Source organism: Phoca vitulina, unplaced genomic scaffold (assembly GCF_004348235.1).
Source record: "Phoca vitulina isolate PV1807 unplaced genomic scaffold, GSC_HSeal_1.0 scaffold14, whole genome shotgun sequence".
NCBI classification, from domain to species: domain Eukaryota; kingdom Metazoa; phylum Chordata; class Mammalia; order Carnivora; family Phocidae; genus Phoca; species Phoca vitulina.
In genome coordinates this window covers 32180850-32197264 of record NW_022589717.1, presented here as the reverse complement: position 1 = coordinate 32197264, position 16415 = coordinate 32180850, and the positions used below count along the sequence as shown (strand labels likewise).

The following is a 16415-nucleotide window of genomic DNA, read 5'->3' as shown; positions in this document are numbered from 1 at the left end:
TTCCCACACTTGTAAGGTTCTTGTTTCCCGGCATCCCTCAGATATCGATGATTCTGTTTCCTACCAGCGTTACTCCCTCACTGACACCTCCATGGCCGTGCCTCATCTGCTCTAAGGGTGGCAAACTCAGAGACCTCTGTGGGCAGGTACTGTAAATAGATGATGATCTGAGTATTAAAACAGAAACAACAGCAACAGCATAGAAAGTCGATGGGGATCTTTAAAAACTTAGAACATGTCCCATCTCAAGCTCTTTCCACTTGGTCCCTGCCTCAGTTGTTATGAAGGAATGAAGGTCCAGTGTTCATTCCTTCAGTCACCAAATACTGATACAGCGCTTACTGTGTTCCTGGCACGTAGGTGTCAGGGATAAGGCAGGAGATTGAAGATACCACCCTTCCTGGAGCTGACCTCAATTCTGGAGATCTGAGGAGTCATACCAGGGCTAATGATATTTAGTATTACCAGATCTTCAAATTTAATTAAAAAAAAAAAAGCCAGAAATCCAGACTTTTCTGTGAAATTCCACTTTTTAGAATGTTGACTTAAATTTTGAAAAGAAACATGGAGCCTATTAAAACTGCACCAACCTGTTTGCAACATTGGCCTACAAAATATTCTAACATCTGACTCTGAAGTACCAAGGCCTTTCTACCTACATCTGTTTTTCCAGCTTGATCTTCATCTACTTCTTTGTTTCCCACCCTCTATTCACAATGCACCATGCCTGGCCCCCTCTTTCTGCTGTTGCATCTTACATATTGTACTTCTCACCACAATGCGTTTTCATTTCCCCTCTCTTTACCCCTGGTCAGTGAGTACTCACTGACAGCCCAAATGTTCCTTTGTAATCTGACCCTAATCTCACTGTATAAAATTACTCCTACTCTGCCAGTATTCCACAGTATTTCCTACATACTCTCATTAGAGCACTCACCGAAGTGTTTTATGGGCCCTGAGCCCAAAGAAGCTATCGTTTCATCTTTGTATCCTAAGAACCTAGCAAAACACATTGCACCAAGTCAGCGCTTCATAAATGTTTACAGAATGATTGAGCAGGTCTGAAATCTGGCTCTCTTCAAACTCGCAGTGGTGGTAACCTACATTATATAGGTTTAGGAACAGACGGACACTCTGAATAAAAGCTTTGTTTCACATGCAAACAATCTTGATGTAAAAATTATCCTTTCATATAAAATGGTAGTTATCCACTTTTGTATCAAGTATATCTGAAATAACTACTTGGGTCTGTTCTGCCCAACTCCTCTGACCCCTGAGCGCACCCCTTTTCGGTCCCACCACACACATACACCGAACTCCTAAAATGGCGATACTGGAGGACTTAACACATTTGTCATTAATGACCCCAGACTCGTCACATGGTATAGCAGATATTCTCTTCTTTGTATTTGAGTTTTCTTACTTATTGTTTTCAAACTCCAAAGGTTATATTAAAAGTTCATGTGGAGGTGGGAGCAAGGGATGCAAGATGGAGATGAAGGACAGCTTTCTTGAATGGCAGCCATGTGCCATGTTTTAGGTACTACACAGGTATCCTGTCTTAAAACATCCCCATGAGCTAAGTAGTGTTGTCGTCAATGTAAGATCAAGAAAATGAAGCTGAAACAGGTTAAGTTACATGTCATAAGAGAGTTCTGGATACTTCTTCAAGATGAAGATGAATAGGTAGAATTGGCCTGTTACATACTTTGTATATCATTTTCATCAATTTTTTTCTGTAAATTCAATACTGCACAAAATGTATTATTTTTAGTTGTCTAGCATCTACTGAATTTAGATTTTTGAAAAAATCTACCAGTGATTTCCAACCACGTCAGACATACCTTTTAAGAAAAATTTTGCAGTATCTTCTTTAGTATTCTGAAATGAGTTTGAGAGAGAGAATGAGATAGAGCATGAGAGGAGGGAGGGTCAGAGGGAGAAGCAGACTCCCCGCTGAGCAGGGAGCCTGATGCGGGACTCGATCCTGGGACTCCAGGATCATGACCCGAGCCGAAGGCAGTCGTCCAACCAACTGAGCCACCCAGGCACCCCAGTATTCTGAAATGAGTTTATGGAAGTGACCATCTATTTATGTGCACAGTTGTTTAAAATATAAATACAATGGCATGTGTGCTACAGAAACCAGAAATAGCAAAGTAAGTTCTATGAAAATAATGGATTTAAATACATAAGGACACATGCACAGTTACATTAGGAAAATAAAAGTGGTCAGATGCTTGCATCTTTTAAGTAGACTCATTGTGAATCTGACCGTTATAGATACAGATGAATATGTATACTTTTAATTGTTTTAATCGTGATGCAGATAGTATAAGCAGTGTTCCTGTTTGTGATATGTTTTTCCAAAATGGTAATTCTTGGTAAAGTTCCAAAACATGGAAACTTTCTTCAACTTATTTAATAGCTGAATTTCTGGAAAATTTGGTTTTAACTAAAACCGCAAAACATATTTATGTTTATATGTGAGATAATTGTTAGTTTCCAGACTCGATGTGCTATATCAGAAATGTCGCCCGTATGAATGTCCAGTGAACTGTTTGAAAGGCTCGGAGAACATGGGACAAATACTAACTTCCAGGACTTTCCATTGTTGAACATCACTGGACCTTGCCTACTACATGTCATAGTGCCCTCCTCACCCCTGGCCTCAATAGAGCCGAAAATGTCCCTACAGGTCATTTCTGAAACATTTTCTTAAGAGACAATACTGCTCTTAATGAGTACCACTGATCTAAGCTTCCCAAAACCAAAGTATATAAAAATCAGTTCCTTTCTTCAAGGATTTAAGAGACTAAGAAAATGGATCACTTGTTGGGGCTCCTGAATGGCTCAGTTGGTTAAGTGTCTGCCTTCGGCTCAGGTCATGATCTCATGGTCCTCGGATCAAGTCCCACATCCCGCTCCCTGCTCAGTGGGGAGTCTGCTTCTCCCTCTCCCTCTGCCTCTCCTCCAGCTGGCATGTACTTTCTCTCCCTCTCTCATGCTCACTCTCTCTCCCTCTCTCTCAAAGAAAAGAAAAGAAAATGGATCACTTGCATATAGAGTGAATATTGAAAATATGTGTTTATCAAAAAGAGAAAGATGATGGTGAGCTAAGAACAGCCAGAAAGGTCTCACAGAGGCAGACTAGTACAAAGTGAGATTTGAAGGATGTGCATGTAATGATGTGGCTCTAGAAAAGCTTGCATCAGATGAAGAAAGAGAGCCAGGGAGTCTGACTAGGGCGAAAGCGTTACTGTCAGACAGTAATGGGCAATGATAATAGTGATTAAGGTTAGAGTAAAACTGTCATGTCCAAATGGAAATTAAATTGAATAATTCACAAATTGAATGTCAGATATGGTTGCTGCATACAAAATATTTAAGTGTTGAGATGGCTGTTCAGCGAATTTGAAGTTCATTAACAGTTTTATGGAAGGCTTAGAATAGAAGACTCATTTCCCTTTAATGGAGAATGCATTTTCAGTTGTATCTCTTCTTTGGAATATTTTACTATATTTACCCAGTTAAATTTGGAATGGACTCCTGGCGATGGTCCCTAGATAGATTCACTGTATCCATGATCATGGAATTTGAATTGCTAAAATAGCAGATCATATGACTTTATGTCTTTTTTTGTCTTTGTGTCTTGCAGGTATGACTTTGTAGAAGTTGAGGAACCCAGTGATGGAACTATATTAGGGCGCTGGTGTGGTTCTGGTACTGTGCCAGGAAAGCAGATTTCTAAAGGAAATCAAATCAGGATAAGATTTGTATCTGATGAATATTTTCCTTCTGAACCGGGGTTCTGCATCCACTACAACATTGTCGTGCCAGTAAGTACCACTTAGAGATCCCCTTATTTAATTGGGTTAGTTATTTGTTTATTATTAAAAAAAGGATCGGGAAAAACAAAAAACAAAAACCTTTCCCTAGCTTGATTTTTTTTTTATTCATAAACATCACTGTGGTATCACAAATAACTTAAATTTCATCACTGTATATCATTAGCCATGTTAAACACCTTTTCAGTGCAATGAGATAACTTGTTTTTTTACAACATTTAGGAGATTGCGTCATACCCATTCTCCTGCAACTCACTGTCTGATATTTCAGTGTTTATGTGAAGTTACATATGTAGATAGCATTTTTTTTCTTGGAAAAAAATAGGAAAAATGGTGTATTTATTACTCTTACCATTTAGATCACCATCAAAATTTGGACTGTATAATGTCTTCCTGAATTTCAAGTTTGAATTATATTAAATAATAAAATACTATTTTAGTTTTCTAGCCTTTCTGGAGACCTTTCTGATATGATACCCTTTTGCATTTTGCTAACTGTTACTCTCACTTTAAAGATGTAAATTTTGAAGCTTAACATGGGATTGTAATGGTTCTAATATTCAAATTCATTTATATATTAGGAATAAATACATTGCAGAACTAGAAAGCCAGCACTATTTGACATTAACACCATTTTAGCTAGATTCATGTCTGTAATTGCCCTAGAAGTCCATGTTCTTAATTTGATGTTTTACTGTTCCCCCCCCCAATTAAGGTGGCATCATTCCTTTGTTGTACCCACCAAAAATTTATTTTTTAAATGTGTTGTTTATGAATCCGCACATAACATTTTTCTTTTTATTGAGAAAGGTAAACTTACTATTCTTTTTAAAATCAATGTTTTAGTGAAATATATTTTAAAAAGTAGTTATCTCCATTTTCCGACTTATCCTAATACTTATCCTGCTTAAATAATATTTCTGGCTCTTTCGTTTCAAAAAAGAAGTTTTGAAATTCTCACTGGAATTTAAGAAATCTACTTCTCCTAGTTATAATTGTTACTATAATTTTAGTTATATCCTGATTGCTTGTACCCTTTATTTTATGCCAGCAGGCACACTGAGCAACCAAAAAAGGAAATTTCGCCTTAACATTACAATATGAATATAATATACAAAGTTTAATATTGATTCCATATTTCCTAATTGGCTTCATGAATTGCTAGCTTGCTGTGTGCATTGTTCTTATACCCAGAAAGAGCACAGGTGTTGATACGTGTAACCCACACTATGTTATGTTCCCAGTGTGCCTGCTGGTTTGCTAAGTCTTCTGTCAAAATCATTGAAGATATCATTTTCTATGTAATTTTAAATGGTGATATTATTGATCATATTTAAAATGTGTAATAGGTGACACCTTCATATTTGTATTAGTACTTCAGAATTACTACAAGCAATGTGAGAAATATAGTAAAAGGGTTTTCAGTATTTTTGGTGTGATGCAACAAATAGAAACAAAAGTTTAAAATAATACATAAATAAAGTGTATTTATCCCAAATCTGTGAGAAAAATAAACTTGGAACTGAGAAGATATTTATATTTTAAATAAACTGTTCTTTTCATGTTATATATTGATTTAAATATGTATAACTAGCAATCTACTATCATGCTACAGAATAAGACATGAAAGGTAAAATATATGTATATATGCCGAGACCGAGGGTTGTCTTTTCCTAATTTTGTGACTGCATGGGTTAGTTAGTTGTATAACCCAGGAGTCGTATGGATTAAATAAAATATGTAAAGATAAAAACACAGGAAATTTATAGTGTTGTACTCAGTTCTGGGTACATTATAGGTTCTTAATAAATAACTTGAATGCTGAGTTGATCATACCACTCACTCACTCCAGCTTAACTAACAGAAGATTCACTGACACCTGTATTTTTATCGGTGAGAGTGTAGCAGGTTCCTGAGCATTGAAATGAGATAAAACATCATAAGGGTCTGCAGTAAGTACCTCCCATCCTCTTGGCTCGGAAGGGCTCTGCCACCTGGCTTTGACCCGCTTCTAGAGATTTACTGTGATTAAGATCAGAAACCACATCTGAAAGACTTTAGAAGAAAGGTGTATCACCAGTTGCATCATTAAAATTAAATTCAGTGTATTTTTCAATAATTGCTGAAATCCTTTGATAGATTGCAAATGTGGGCTTTGGTGGGCTGCGAATCGACCTTCCCCCAGCATCTATGGAGACACATTTTGCATGGCACCCAAGTTGACCTGTGCTGGGCTGCAGAAAATGGAAATATGTAGGGATGCGACATAGGAGATCTTATATTAATTTGCCTCCTGCTTAGGAAAACAGCAACCATTAGACGGCAAGAAAAAAGAGAATGTGATGCCATGGTCCTACATTGCCTAAGAAGTGTTATTTGGTGATCTTAATTTTGCCAGATTGTTCTCCGGGGAGATTATTGATACATGATTTTTATAATCTCACGAGCTTCAGTTCTGTTAAATTTATTTTGGCAATTTATCTGCCTTTTCTTCACCTATCCTTTGGCTTGGGTCCATGTTTCCATCTCTTCTCCCACACAGCCACACTCCCTATTCTCTCATTCCTGCAGAAAGCTGAGATTTGGTTAGTGAAAATTTGACAAGTGATTTTGCTGTTAAGCCTTCCAGAATGTTTTGAATTATCATTGTGTATTGCTAAATGACATCCCTCCCTCCATGCCTCTCCTCCCCACAACAATTATTACTAGCAGGGCAACAATCCATCAATCTTATCTGTGTATCAATGAATGAAAGCCTAAGGGAAGAAAGTTTGCCTTTTCAAGAAGAGACTTAAAAGTTCTTGTGGCATTTGCTCAAGGGCACGTGCCCCTCCAACCCCTGGATCATCTCTGATGCTTTTTTTTTTTTTTTTTTTTGCCAAGGATGAACTTCATAATTAGCACGGCCAGCTTCCCAGAAGCATTGGTCTTATTGACTGCAAACCCACCACGGCAAAATAGGACCTTAGGGACCACTGGCCACAATGGTTTCTTAATTTTGTCATGATAACAGTGATGCGAACCACAGGTCCTTAATGGACTATTAACTTCCTGAATTGAGGTTTCTACTGAGTGCCTAGCACAATGCCAGACACATGGCAACTGCTCACTAGTACCTCATGGAAATGTAGCCAGTTCCCCTCAGAGTTGTCTAAACCCATGTAGAGCTACACTGACTTCTCATTCACTATTTGGTACCCTTGTTACTGTTGTATAATATTGCTGATTCATACACTAGAGCACTGACGAATCACAATAATGACACCAGGTAGTCTCCTGGTCATGATATAGTAAAACTGGTTTCTGTCTCTCCCTCTCTCTCTTCCTCTCATTTTGGTGGGGAGTGGAACATCGGGAGTACAGACATTGGTACATCCTTAGGACATCATAACCATTAATGTGTATAATCATACTTACCTGCGCTTTTATAATTAACTTAATATTTTGCGTCTATTCACACACCAACAGAAACTTGGAGTTTAATCAATTTTTTTCCAGGACAGTTGTGGAGAAAGTTTATTTTAATATTCTTTATAGTTTAAAGTAAGGGAGATCGCTCTGCAGCCTTCTTTGGGAGCATTAATGGATATGTTTGATTCTAGCCAATCTTTAAGGTTGATTGATTCTATACCAACCTTAGACAGTATATATCTTAGCAGTAGTAGTTTTAATACATTAGTTATAATTTTCGGAAATGGTGTTGCCATACATGTTGCCATTAAAAACCAAGTTCACCTTTATCAGATGATTTATCCACTCTTTTCCCTCTACTAATGAATGAGAGTGCATATAGGTAAAACAAGGATTACTTATTACTTTGAATAAAAGTGATGTTGATTTAATATTTAAAGATTTTATTTTATTTTATTTTTGAAATGTGTGCAAATATAATTTATTCAACTAAGCAAAAATGATTGCTTCCATTAGCATATATTCCACACTTCTCAAATCCTAGGAGTATTTTAGATGCATAAGAGTCCTCTTAAATTCTTTCTAATGATGTGACACATAACCATTACTCATATGAGTAAATATATGTCACATTATAAGATTTTTTATTTATTTATTTATTTATTTATTACAAATTCTTTTGTATGTAGTTATACTGTTCCTTGTAATATTAAGATTTTTAGTATCATTTTCTTGATGCTCAGATATCTTAGAGTAAAACAAATAAAATTTATCTTTCCATTTTACTATTTTAAGTTGATATTATAGGCTGTTTTACTTTAGAAAAAACTTCAGCATGAGATGTTTACCTGAAATTAAAGCTTGTTGTTTATAGCTTTAAAAAAAAGCATACTGGACTTACTATATAAATTTAAAATGTAGCATTTCAATGTTATTTTCAAGAATTATTTATGGAAATAATATACTCCCCCATTATGCCCCATTAATAAATAATGAAAAATAAATCCATACAAATCGATGCCAAACAATATATACTCAGCTTTTATGATTGTGCATAAGGAGTTAATAATGTCTTTGATTTTTTTTTTTTTTTTTCCTTCATGCTTAAAAAAAAGGGCCTGGTAGATTAGCAGTGAGAGATTGTTTGGGAAGAAATGAAGCAAAACTGAAATAAAACAGTGCAAGCTTGTTTCTGTTTGGAGGCCACACACATTGAGAGCCCAGCACACATTTCGGATCTCTTACAAAGAAAAGAAAATTTCTTGTTTAATTTTGGAGTAATTTATAATAGATTATGTATGTTTTACTCTGTACTGTAGCATAAGCACCATTATTTAAAAATGTTAAAAAACCTACAAAGGCTGAAAAGCATCTTTTCTTCTATCATCACAAGACCTTATTAAAAGTTTATTTGTAAAAAAAATAAGCCTTTAATATAAAAATATTGCATATTTTTATCAATTACTTCAAAAAATTACTTCAAAAATTACTTATTTTTAAGTAAAATATACAAATCCAAATATGAATTTTTTAGTGGTTTTATTCTTTACATATAGAACTATTTCCTCTTGAATATATATTGTTTGTAATATATATGTTTTAGAATGGTTATGAGATTTGAGGATTTTTTTTCTCTCCAATCTGGTTAAAATTTTGAAGGATAATTAAAATACCATTGATTTCTTTTAAACAGTGTTGTTGAATATTATATTTTTTCAGGAGTTTTAATCTAAGCTTTTGAACAGAAGTAGTAACATCATATTTTCAGCAATTCATTTACTCTCATTTTTCGTTTAATAAATGGATCGGTTTAGATTAAGAGAAATAGATGTTATAGCTACCGTACTAATTGACTCCATATATTTTTATCTTCTTGCCTTTATTGTCTGAAAAGAGGAGTGTGGGGTGATGAATGAACTGAAGGCTCTTTTAACTCACAACAACTCATCTTTCATGTTGCTTCTAAATTTTTCCTATTATTTCTTGCTATTTTCTTTTTTTCACTGATTAGCAACAGTTGTTTGGATCTCACATTTTTTTAAATTTCTCTTTAGTAAAATCATACCGAGAGATTAAATAATGCTAGAGAATGGCATGCAAGTATTGTAGCCACTTTATAATCCCAACTATGGGTTTTCCTTAATAGTGATTTTGTAAATTACTTGTCCAGAGTTAAGTCCGTGCCTGGCTAGGGTGCACCATAGAAGGGTGTATGGTTTCTGCGGGGAAGGCTTAGAAGGACACTTGATGCCCGAGGTGCCATTAAGGAATGCATGACTGATTGCCAAAGTAGTTATTAATTATGCGGGATACAGAGAACAAAGCAGCTCAGTGAATATTGAGGTTGGAGGGAGAAAGGAGGAGGGGGATATCTTTCTCGTCCCTTCTGGCATGTGCCAGTAGGTTATTTCACTGTTAATATCATGTAAAGAAAAGTCTTAACTGAAGGCCAAATTTGCTTTTATGTTCAGGTTAAGAAAAATTCCAAGTAACTCTCAAACAAGGTATCGAATTCATTTTCTTAGGGAAAAAAAAAAAAAAAAGCAGCATACCTGGAATAAAAATCCTTAGAGCAATATCATAACCCTGACCCCATAGGAAACAAATTCAGTGCTAGAATGTCAAGATTTTTAAAAATTGCAAATCTTCATAACAAATTGCACTGTATTCCTATATTACTGTATTAAACCGATTTTAGTGAATGAAAAATTTAGGTTGTAAACCTTTAAAATACATTTTTATTTACCTTAAGAGAGAATTAAGAGAAAAAAAATTGTTCTTTGATTTTTTTGTAGTATTTGGAGAATGAAAGAAGTTATTTCAAGTACTTCATGTCTGTACTGTAGTCTGAAACACTTTTTGAATGATTAGGTTTTTATTAAAATATACAATGTAATTGTATATTTATGCAGGGAGTCTAGAGATGACAGTATTTTATTACATCAAAGAAATTACACAATTGCTACAGAGACTAAGCTTTTACTTGGCTAAGAGCTGTTTAATGTATTTTTCTACCAACTTCTACCTCATGGACACAGTGATCTCTTTCATGTGAAGATCATGGCTTCTCTTCCATTTCTACTGACTCTTTTTGTTCCAGTTAATTCCTAGCTATCTAAGAAAGAATTTCACAGATGGTATGATTTGTAGTGAGAAAGAAAAAGGCAGTTGGTGCAACTGCAGGAATGGTAAATGGCAGACGAACCACTTTAAGTTGAAATATAAGGGGTTATAAATAAGAATTTAGGAAAGCTTGAAGTTTGATTGACTTATATTTTATATCTAAAGCCACAAAGATTTAAAAGCTTAGAGTTAATATGGCCCTAAACCTGATGGAATTATTCTCTAGAAGTTTGTTGCAATTGAAAATGATAAAATAAATACTTGGTCTTCAGTATCCCCATCCATTTTCCTGTTAGGTCTTTCAACAGGCGTTGAAGAATATTTGAGGAAATATTTTGTTGTGAGAAAATTAAAAAATGTATATGGCATTGCCCTGGGTCTCTGAGAACTTACCTTGTTTTGAGGGGAAAAAAATGTGTGCGTGCGCACACACACACACACACACCCCTATACACCTATATAAATACACTACATGAATAAGTGTAATATAAGTGTTCTGGAAAGATTTGAAGAAAGAGGGGCAATTGGTGAGAGGAGAGGGATATTATAACTGTTAGATTAAATGAAAAAACAATCAAACAAAAACCCTGGAAGTGACTTAGTATAGGTTTGATATCAAATATATTATTAAAAATCCCCAAAGAGTTTATTAAAAACCGTATCATCAGATGTCAGAGATTATGATTCTCTTTATCTGGAATGGTGCCCAGTTATCTGCATTTTCATCAGACATGCTTGGAGATTCTGATATAAGATGTTCTCACGTTGAATTTGTGGGTGAGAAATTGCTCTAAACTATAAACTGAGCAGATGCAGAGAGTTTTACTACAAGATGTTGGGGAATTACTTTTCATTTTCAAACAAACGTGAGTATTTTTTGGGAACAGATTGGAAATTCTGCATGAATATTTTCTTGCTAACATACCCACGTGTTCTGTTTTTTTCAGGATTGCAAAAAAGTAGGCCTTTCTCACAGAATTAGATGGATAGATTTCAATTTGTTAATACTTGCATTTATTGTCCTGGCTTTTCTAAGTTATGAATTGAAGCTTATCAGTTCTGTCAACTGTCAGTATCTCTTACCCATGCAACTAGAACAGATGACACTCTGCCTTCTTTTCTAGCTCCACACTAAGCTTCTCTGATAATTCACATATGGCATAGCTCCAGCACTGACACAGTTCTAGACTAGATATTCATTTGTTCTGTGGTGTAAGGCAGTATTATTAATAAAATAAGCCAGTCCCAACCATCAGTCCCCTCATAAACTTTTTCACATGTCATTTTAATTTTTGTCTGAGTTACAGTTGCACGTAGTTTTAAAAGGCAAATATTTCTCTTAAGCTTGTTACAAAAGTAACGGTTGCAGGGCACCTGGCTGGCTCAGACGTTAAGCGTCTGCCTTCAGCTCAGGTCATGATCCGAGTCCTGGGATCAAGCCCCGCGTCAGGCTCCCTGCTCAGTGGGAAGCTTGCTTCTCCCTCTCCCACTCCCCCTGCTTGTGTTCCCTTTCTCACTGTGTCTCTCTCTGTCAAATAAATAAATAAAATCTTAAAAAACAACAACAACAACAGAAATAGCAGTTGCCCCCACTTTCCTCTGTGCACACTATTTTCCTGGACCTTGGAGGCAAGCGCTTCCAGTTCTTTTAATGGATTCTTTTAGACTTGACCTCTCTACCTTCCTGTAACATGCTTTTTTTTTTTTTTTTTTAAGATTTTTTTATTTATCTACAGACAGAGAGAGAGATAGCGAGAGCAGGAACACAAGCAGGGGGGTGGGAGAGGGAGAAGCAGGCTTTCCGCCGAGCAGGGAGCCCGATTCAAGATTCGATCCCAGGACCCTGGGATCATGACCTGAGCCGAAGGCATACACTTAACGACTGAGCTACCCAGGCGCCTCACCTCTAACATGCTTTTGTTCCCGCTTCTTGATTCTTTGGTTTTAAGAATAATCTATGATCTTCATTTGACTTCACTCTCTGGAAGGTGAGGTGTTTACTTTCTTCCACCCTCCTGCATTTACCACACATGCAGACAAATCCCATCACTGCCTCCTCTAGTAAATCCTGATTCTATCAAGATCCAAATCCACTGTGTACATTATGGTGACTATGGAATCATGGTTCACAGCTGAGCCATGAAGTATATACTATGACTGCATTTCCTTTCCTGCCTTGTTTTGTTTTGTTTTCCCTAAAGTTGTGTTATATTTTGGTTTGTTTAGCTTTCTATTTATTTATCACTGATTCAACCCCAAACTGTGCCTCAAATTGTGTGAATCTCTTCTCAAGTACAGTCAGACACATTCGTGTTTTCTAATAATTTCACCAACCAGAAGAAATCTCTGCTGAAACAATCTGGTCTACTTCAATTTAAACTGATTACAGACCTACCACCCAGCTGTCATCCTCGGGGTACTCCTCCTACCCCCACCCCATCATTACCCTGAATATTCCCTTTGCTGTTTTCTTGCATTAGATCCCTTGTTTGCAGGATCTTTTGTCTTCTCTCTTGTTTACTTCCTGTTTTGGAAGAGAGTAAACCCTCCATGAATTTACCGAGAAAAAGGAGCATCAGAGATAAAATTCTGTTGGCTCGAATAACTGAAAATTTCTTTATTTAACCCTCAACCCTAAATGAATACTTGGCTAAGTGCAGAATTCTAGTTGGCTACTTAAAAACTAACTGGACATTCTGTGCCTGTGGATGGGCTTGCTGACTATGGTCTTCACTGTATTGTGATCTGGCCGGGTCAATTCCTTGAAAGCCCCCTGATTCCCCTAATCTCTTTTCTAAGGGTATAATCCTGGTCGCCAGTTCTCTGAAATGAGAGCTGAGTGGATTAAGACGGAGAGTCTCAGCATTAAGTGTAAACACATTTCCCCAATCCCCTCCATACCCCCATATTCAGAATAATATCACTGCTCCCAACTCTGCTTGGGTTCCCCAGTCCATAAATCCTCAATTTTATTCTGTTAAGGGAACAAATTTGAGCAGGGAATAAATCCGTCTTCTGCCACTCTGGGGAAACAGATTTGGAGTGTTGAACAGCTTCATGATTTTCAACCAGTCTTCCTGTTTTTAGCTCCACTATCCTTCCCAGTTCCATACATACGTACCTAACGCCACCAGATCCCAGAGCTTTTTGGTTGCTCTTTCATGCAAGTCAGGTTGCTTCCTGATTTTCCCCTTGCTAAATTTTGGTCCACTGGTTCAATGACTGCACCTCTACCTACCTTCCAGTTTCCAAAATTTTATCACTGTTGACTCCTTTCTGATTTTCTTTGGCCTCAAAGAATTATGCATTTAAAGAAATACTTTCAGAATCAGTCATTTTAGGAGAGAACAGAGCTAAAATCACCATCTTATTTTCCCTCTGTTCATATAGCAATGTCCTTACCAAACACTAAGTTTATATTTGATCAACAAAATACTCGGAAACTCTGTACAATATATTGGGGGCATAGTTGACTTTAAGGAACAATGCCATTATCTTTCCACGCCAGATAAAATATGTCCTCGCAGCAGTTGCTTTGCATGATTATGCTAATATCACATTTCCTTTTTTAATGTTAGGGAGGCATAGATAAGACTTGATACTGATTAACTATTTAACATATCCTGAACTCTGTTGTAATATTAGTATTATGTCCAGGAGTATCCACTAGCATACCAGTCATGGTTCATACATTTTACATGTTAGTTATATGGTTATAACTAACATATAACTAACATATGGTTATAACTAACAGTTTATCATATGATTCTTACCTTTAAGAAAAGACTATCCTCGTAAATAGTCTTCAAATATTTATGTTTGAGTAATGCTATTAATGTATTTGAATGCTTTGAACATTAAAACTAGAGCTTTAAAAATTTTACTTATCTCCTTAAGATGACATAATTGTTATTTATTTAAGATTATTTTGAAATCACATGAATATGATTTTATATACAATAAAACTATCAATTTTTACATCCTCTTAGGACAAAACTAAAAGGTAAATGAGTATACTTTTGAAGAGGTTGATTTTTGAAAATGAAGTATATTGTAAGCATTTTTTGGAAAGGAAGTACTTGATGATACCAACTTGGAAATAGTTGAATTAGGCAGAAGAGAATGATGAACAAATATTGAAAGAAGTACTAGGCTTGAATGGGTACTTTTATATCATCTAATCCCCATAATGGGATGTTATCGCCATTTTACAGATTAAAACTCAGAGAATGTCACATATACAGAAGTGAGGATATTAAATAGGGCTTTCCCAATTCTATATAAAGCCAGGCTGCTTATGCACTGGTTTGGGAAATACAGTAGGAAGATGACTGATGAAGGGAAAGCAAATGTAAGATTTTCTCTCACCATCTTTGCTTTCTTATTAAAACACCTAGGTAGGGGCGCCTGGGTAGCTCACTTGGTTAAGCATCCAACTCTTGGTTTTGGCTCAGGTCATGATCTCAGGGCCATGAGCTCGAGCTCTGCGTCAGGCATAGCTTTGGGCGTGGAGCCTGCTTAAGATTCTCTCTCTCCCTCTGCCCCTCCCCCAACTCGCTGTGGTACGTGCTCTTTCTCTCCCTCTCTCTAAAAATTAAATAAATAAATAAATAAAATTTAAAAAAATAAAATAAAAGACTTAAGTATTGTTTCTGTTGATTATGATGTCCTGGTTACTTTAGAACCTTGAGAAGTTGGTGAACTATAATAGAATTTACCTTTTTTTCTTTTTTGTAAACAATAGTGGTAATGAATATTGAGTATTAAATTTTACTTTCTGCACACAGTTACCTTTAAAATGCAAACAAGACATAGCTCCTTTAAAAGTTACTTTCAAAGTAAAAACATTTTTTTTAAAAAAGGTAAAAATGCACATGCAGTCAGTATTTCGCTCATTATATTTCACTTATCAGTCAAATTTCATCACTGTTGAAAAATGACACAATTACTTTTGTGAGTATCCTCACAGTCTTTTAGCTCCAAAGAATTTTTCAGAATTGTGTCATTAAGGAAACTTTGAAGGCTAATATTTATACAGAGAAATAAGAAAGTAAAATTGGAAAATAAGCATAACAAGGAGAACGAGACCTAACTGGAAGCCTTCTATCAAGCACGTCCTACACGTAGTGCAGTGGAATATTAGAAGACCCGTGGCATTCTGAGCTCGAAATTAGGCAGTTTGTGCAAAGTGACTGAAATACAGTAGGCATTTGATAATCTTTCAAATGAATGGAAAAGGAAATCACAGATCTTAAGGGCTAACATAGGAGGGGGCTGCCCTGTGCAGCTGTTAGCAGGGTGACGCCTGTTGAGCGCCCGGAGGCCCCAGTGAACTGAGGGAGGAAATTCCTCCGGAACCAGGATGTCTTCGTGTCAGTGCTCCAGGGCAGAGGTCTTGTATCTGCCTAGGTGTTTCCAGTCTAGTGAAGTCAAGTCAGCTTTTGTTCAAGTGTGAATAAGGGCTGGTGTAGAAATACCTGCCTGGTACCTTTCCTTGTGTTTCTCCACTCCAAGTAGTTGTTCAGAAGAAGGATTAAGGCTGTCATCTGTTGCCTTAAAGGACTATATGAATTATCTTAAGTACTTCCAAAGCAGGTTTGCTTAAGAAAGCCAAGGTTTATGTTAAAAACTCTTCCCCACTTCGGAGGAATAATAGGAAAAGGCATTGATGGGACAATTATCTAAGACTCTCAAATAAAATCTGAGAAAGGAATTGGAAATAGGTGTGGAGAGCTCCAAGTCAGCCTACGCAGTGTCTAATGCCTCCTCTGAAATTGTGCTTTTAAATTTTATAGCCCTGCTAAAGAGGAAATGCCTTTTTTTCCAGAGGAATAACATTCTGATAGGGTTAAAAAAAAAAAAAAAAAACTTTCCTGCCGGGTGTAAGTTAATGAAATAGCATTAAGTGTAATTAGTTGTTTTAGGAAAAGACATGTGAAAGATGTTGAATTGTTAGAGAGACACTGCATGCCAAAACTTGACTTCTAATACCTGAGAGAGCCGGTATTAAAATATATGACACATCCTTTGGAT

The 16415-nt window shown here is 36.2% G+C and overlaps 1 protein-coding gene across 1 annotated transcript in view; it reads left to right on the top strand.

The window, feature by feature from the left end:
* Positions 1 to 16415, top strand: part of PDGFC (platelet derived growth factor C) — a 199943-nt gene that overhangs the window by 144285 nt on the left and 39243 nt on the right. Inside the window, exon 3 of the mRNA XM_032413063.1 lies at positions 3659 to 3839. Within this exon, the coding sequence (XP_032268954.1) occupies positions 3659 to 3839 (181 nt within the window). The remainder of the gene's footprint in view (positions 1 to 3658; positions 3840 to 16415) is intronic.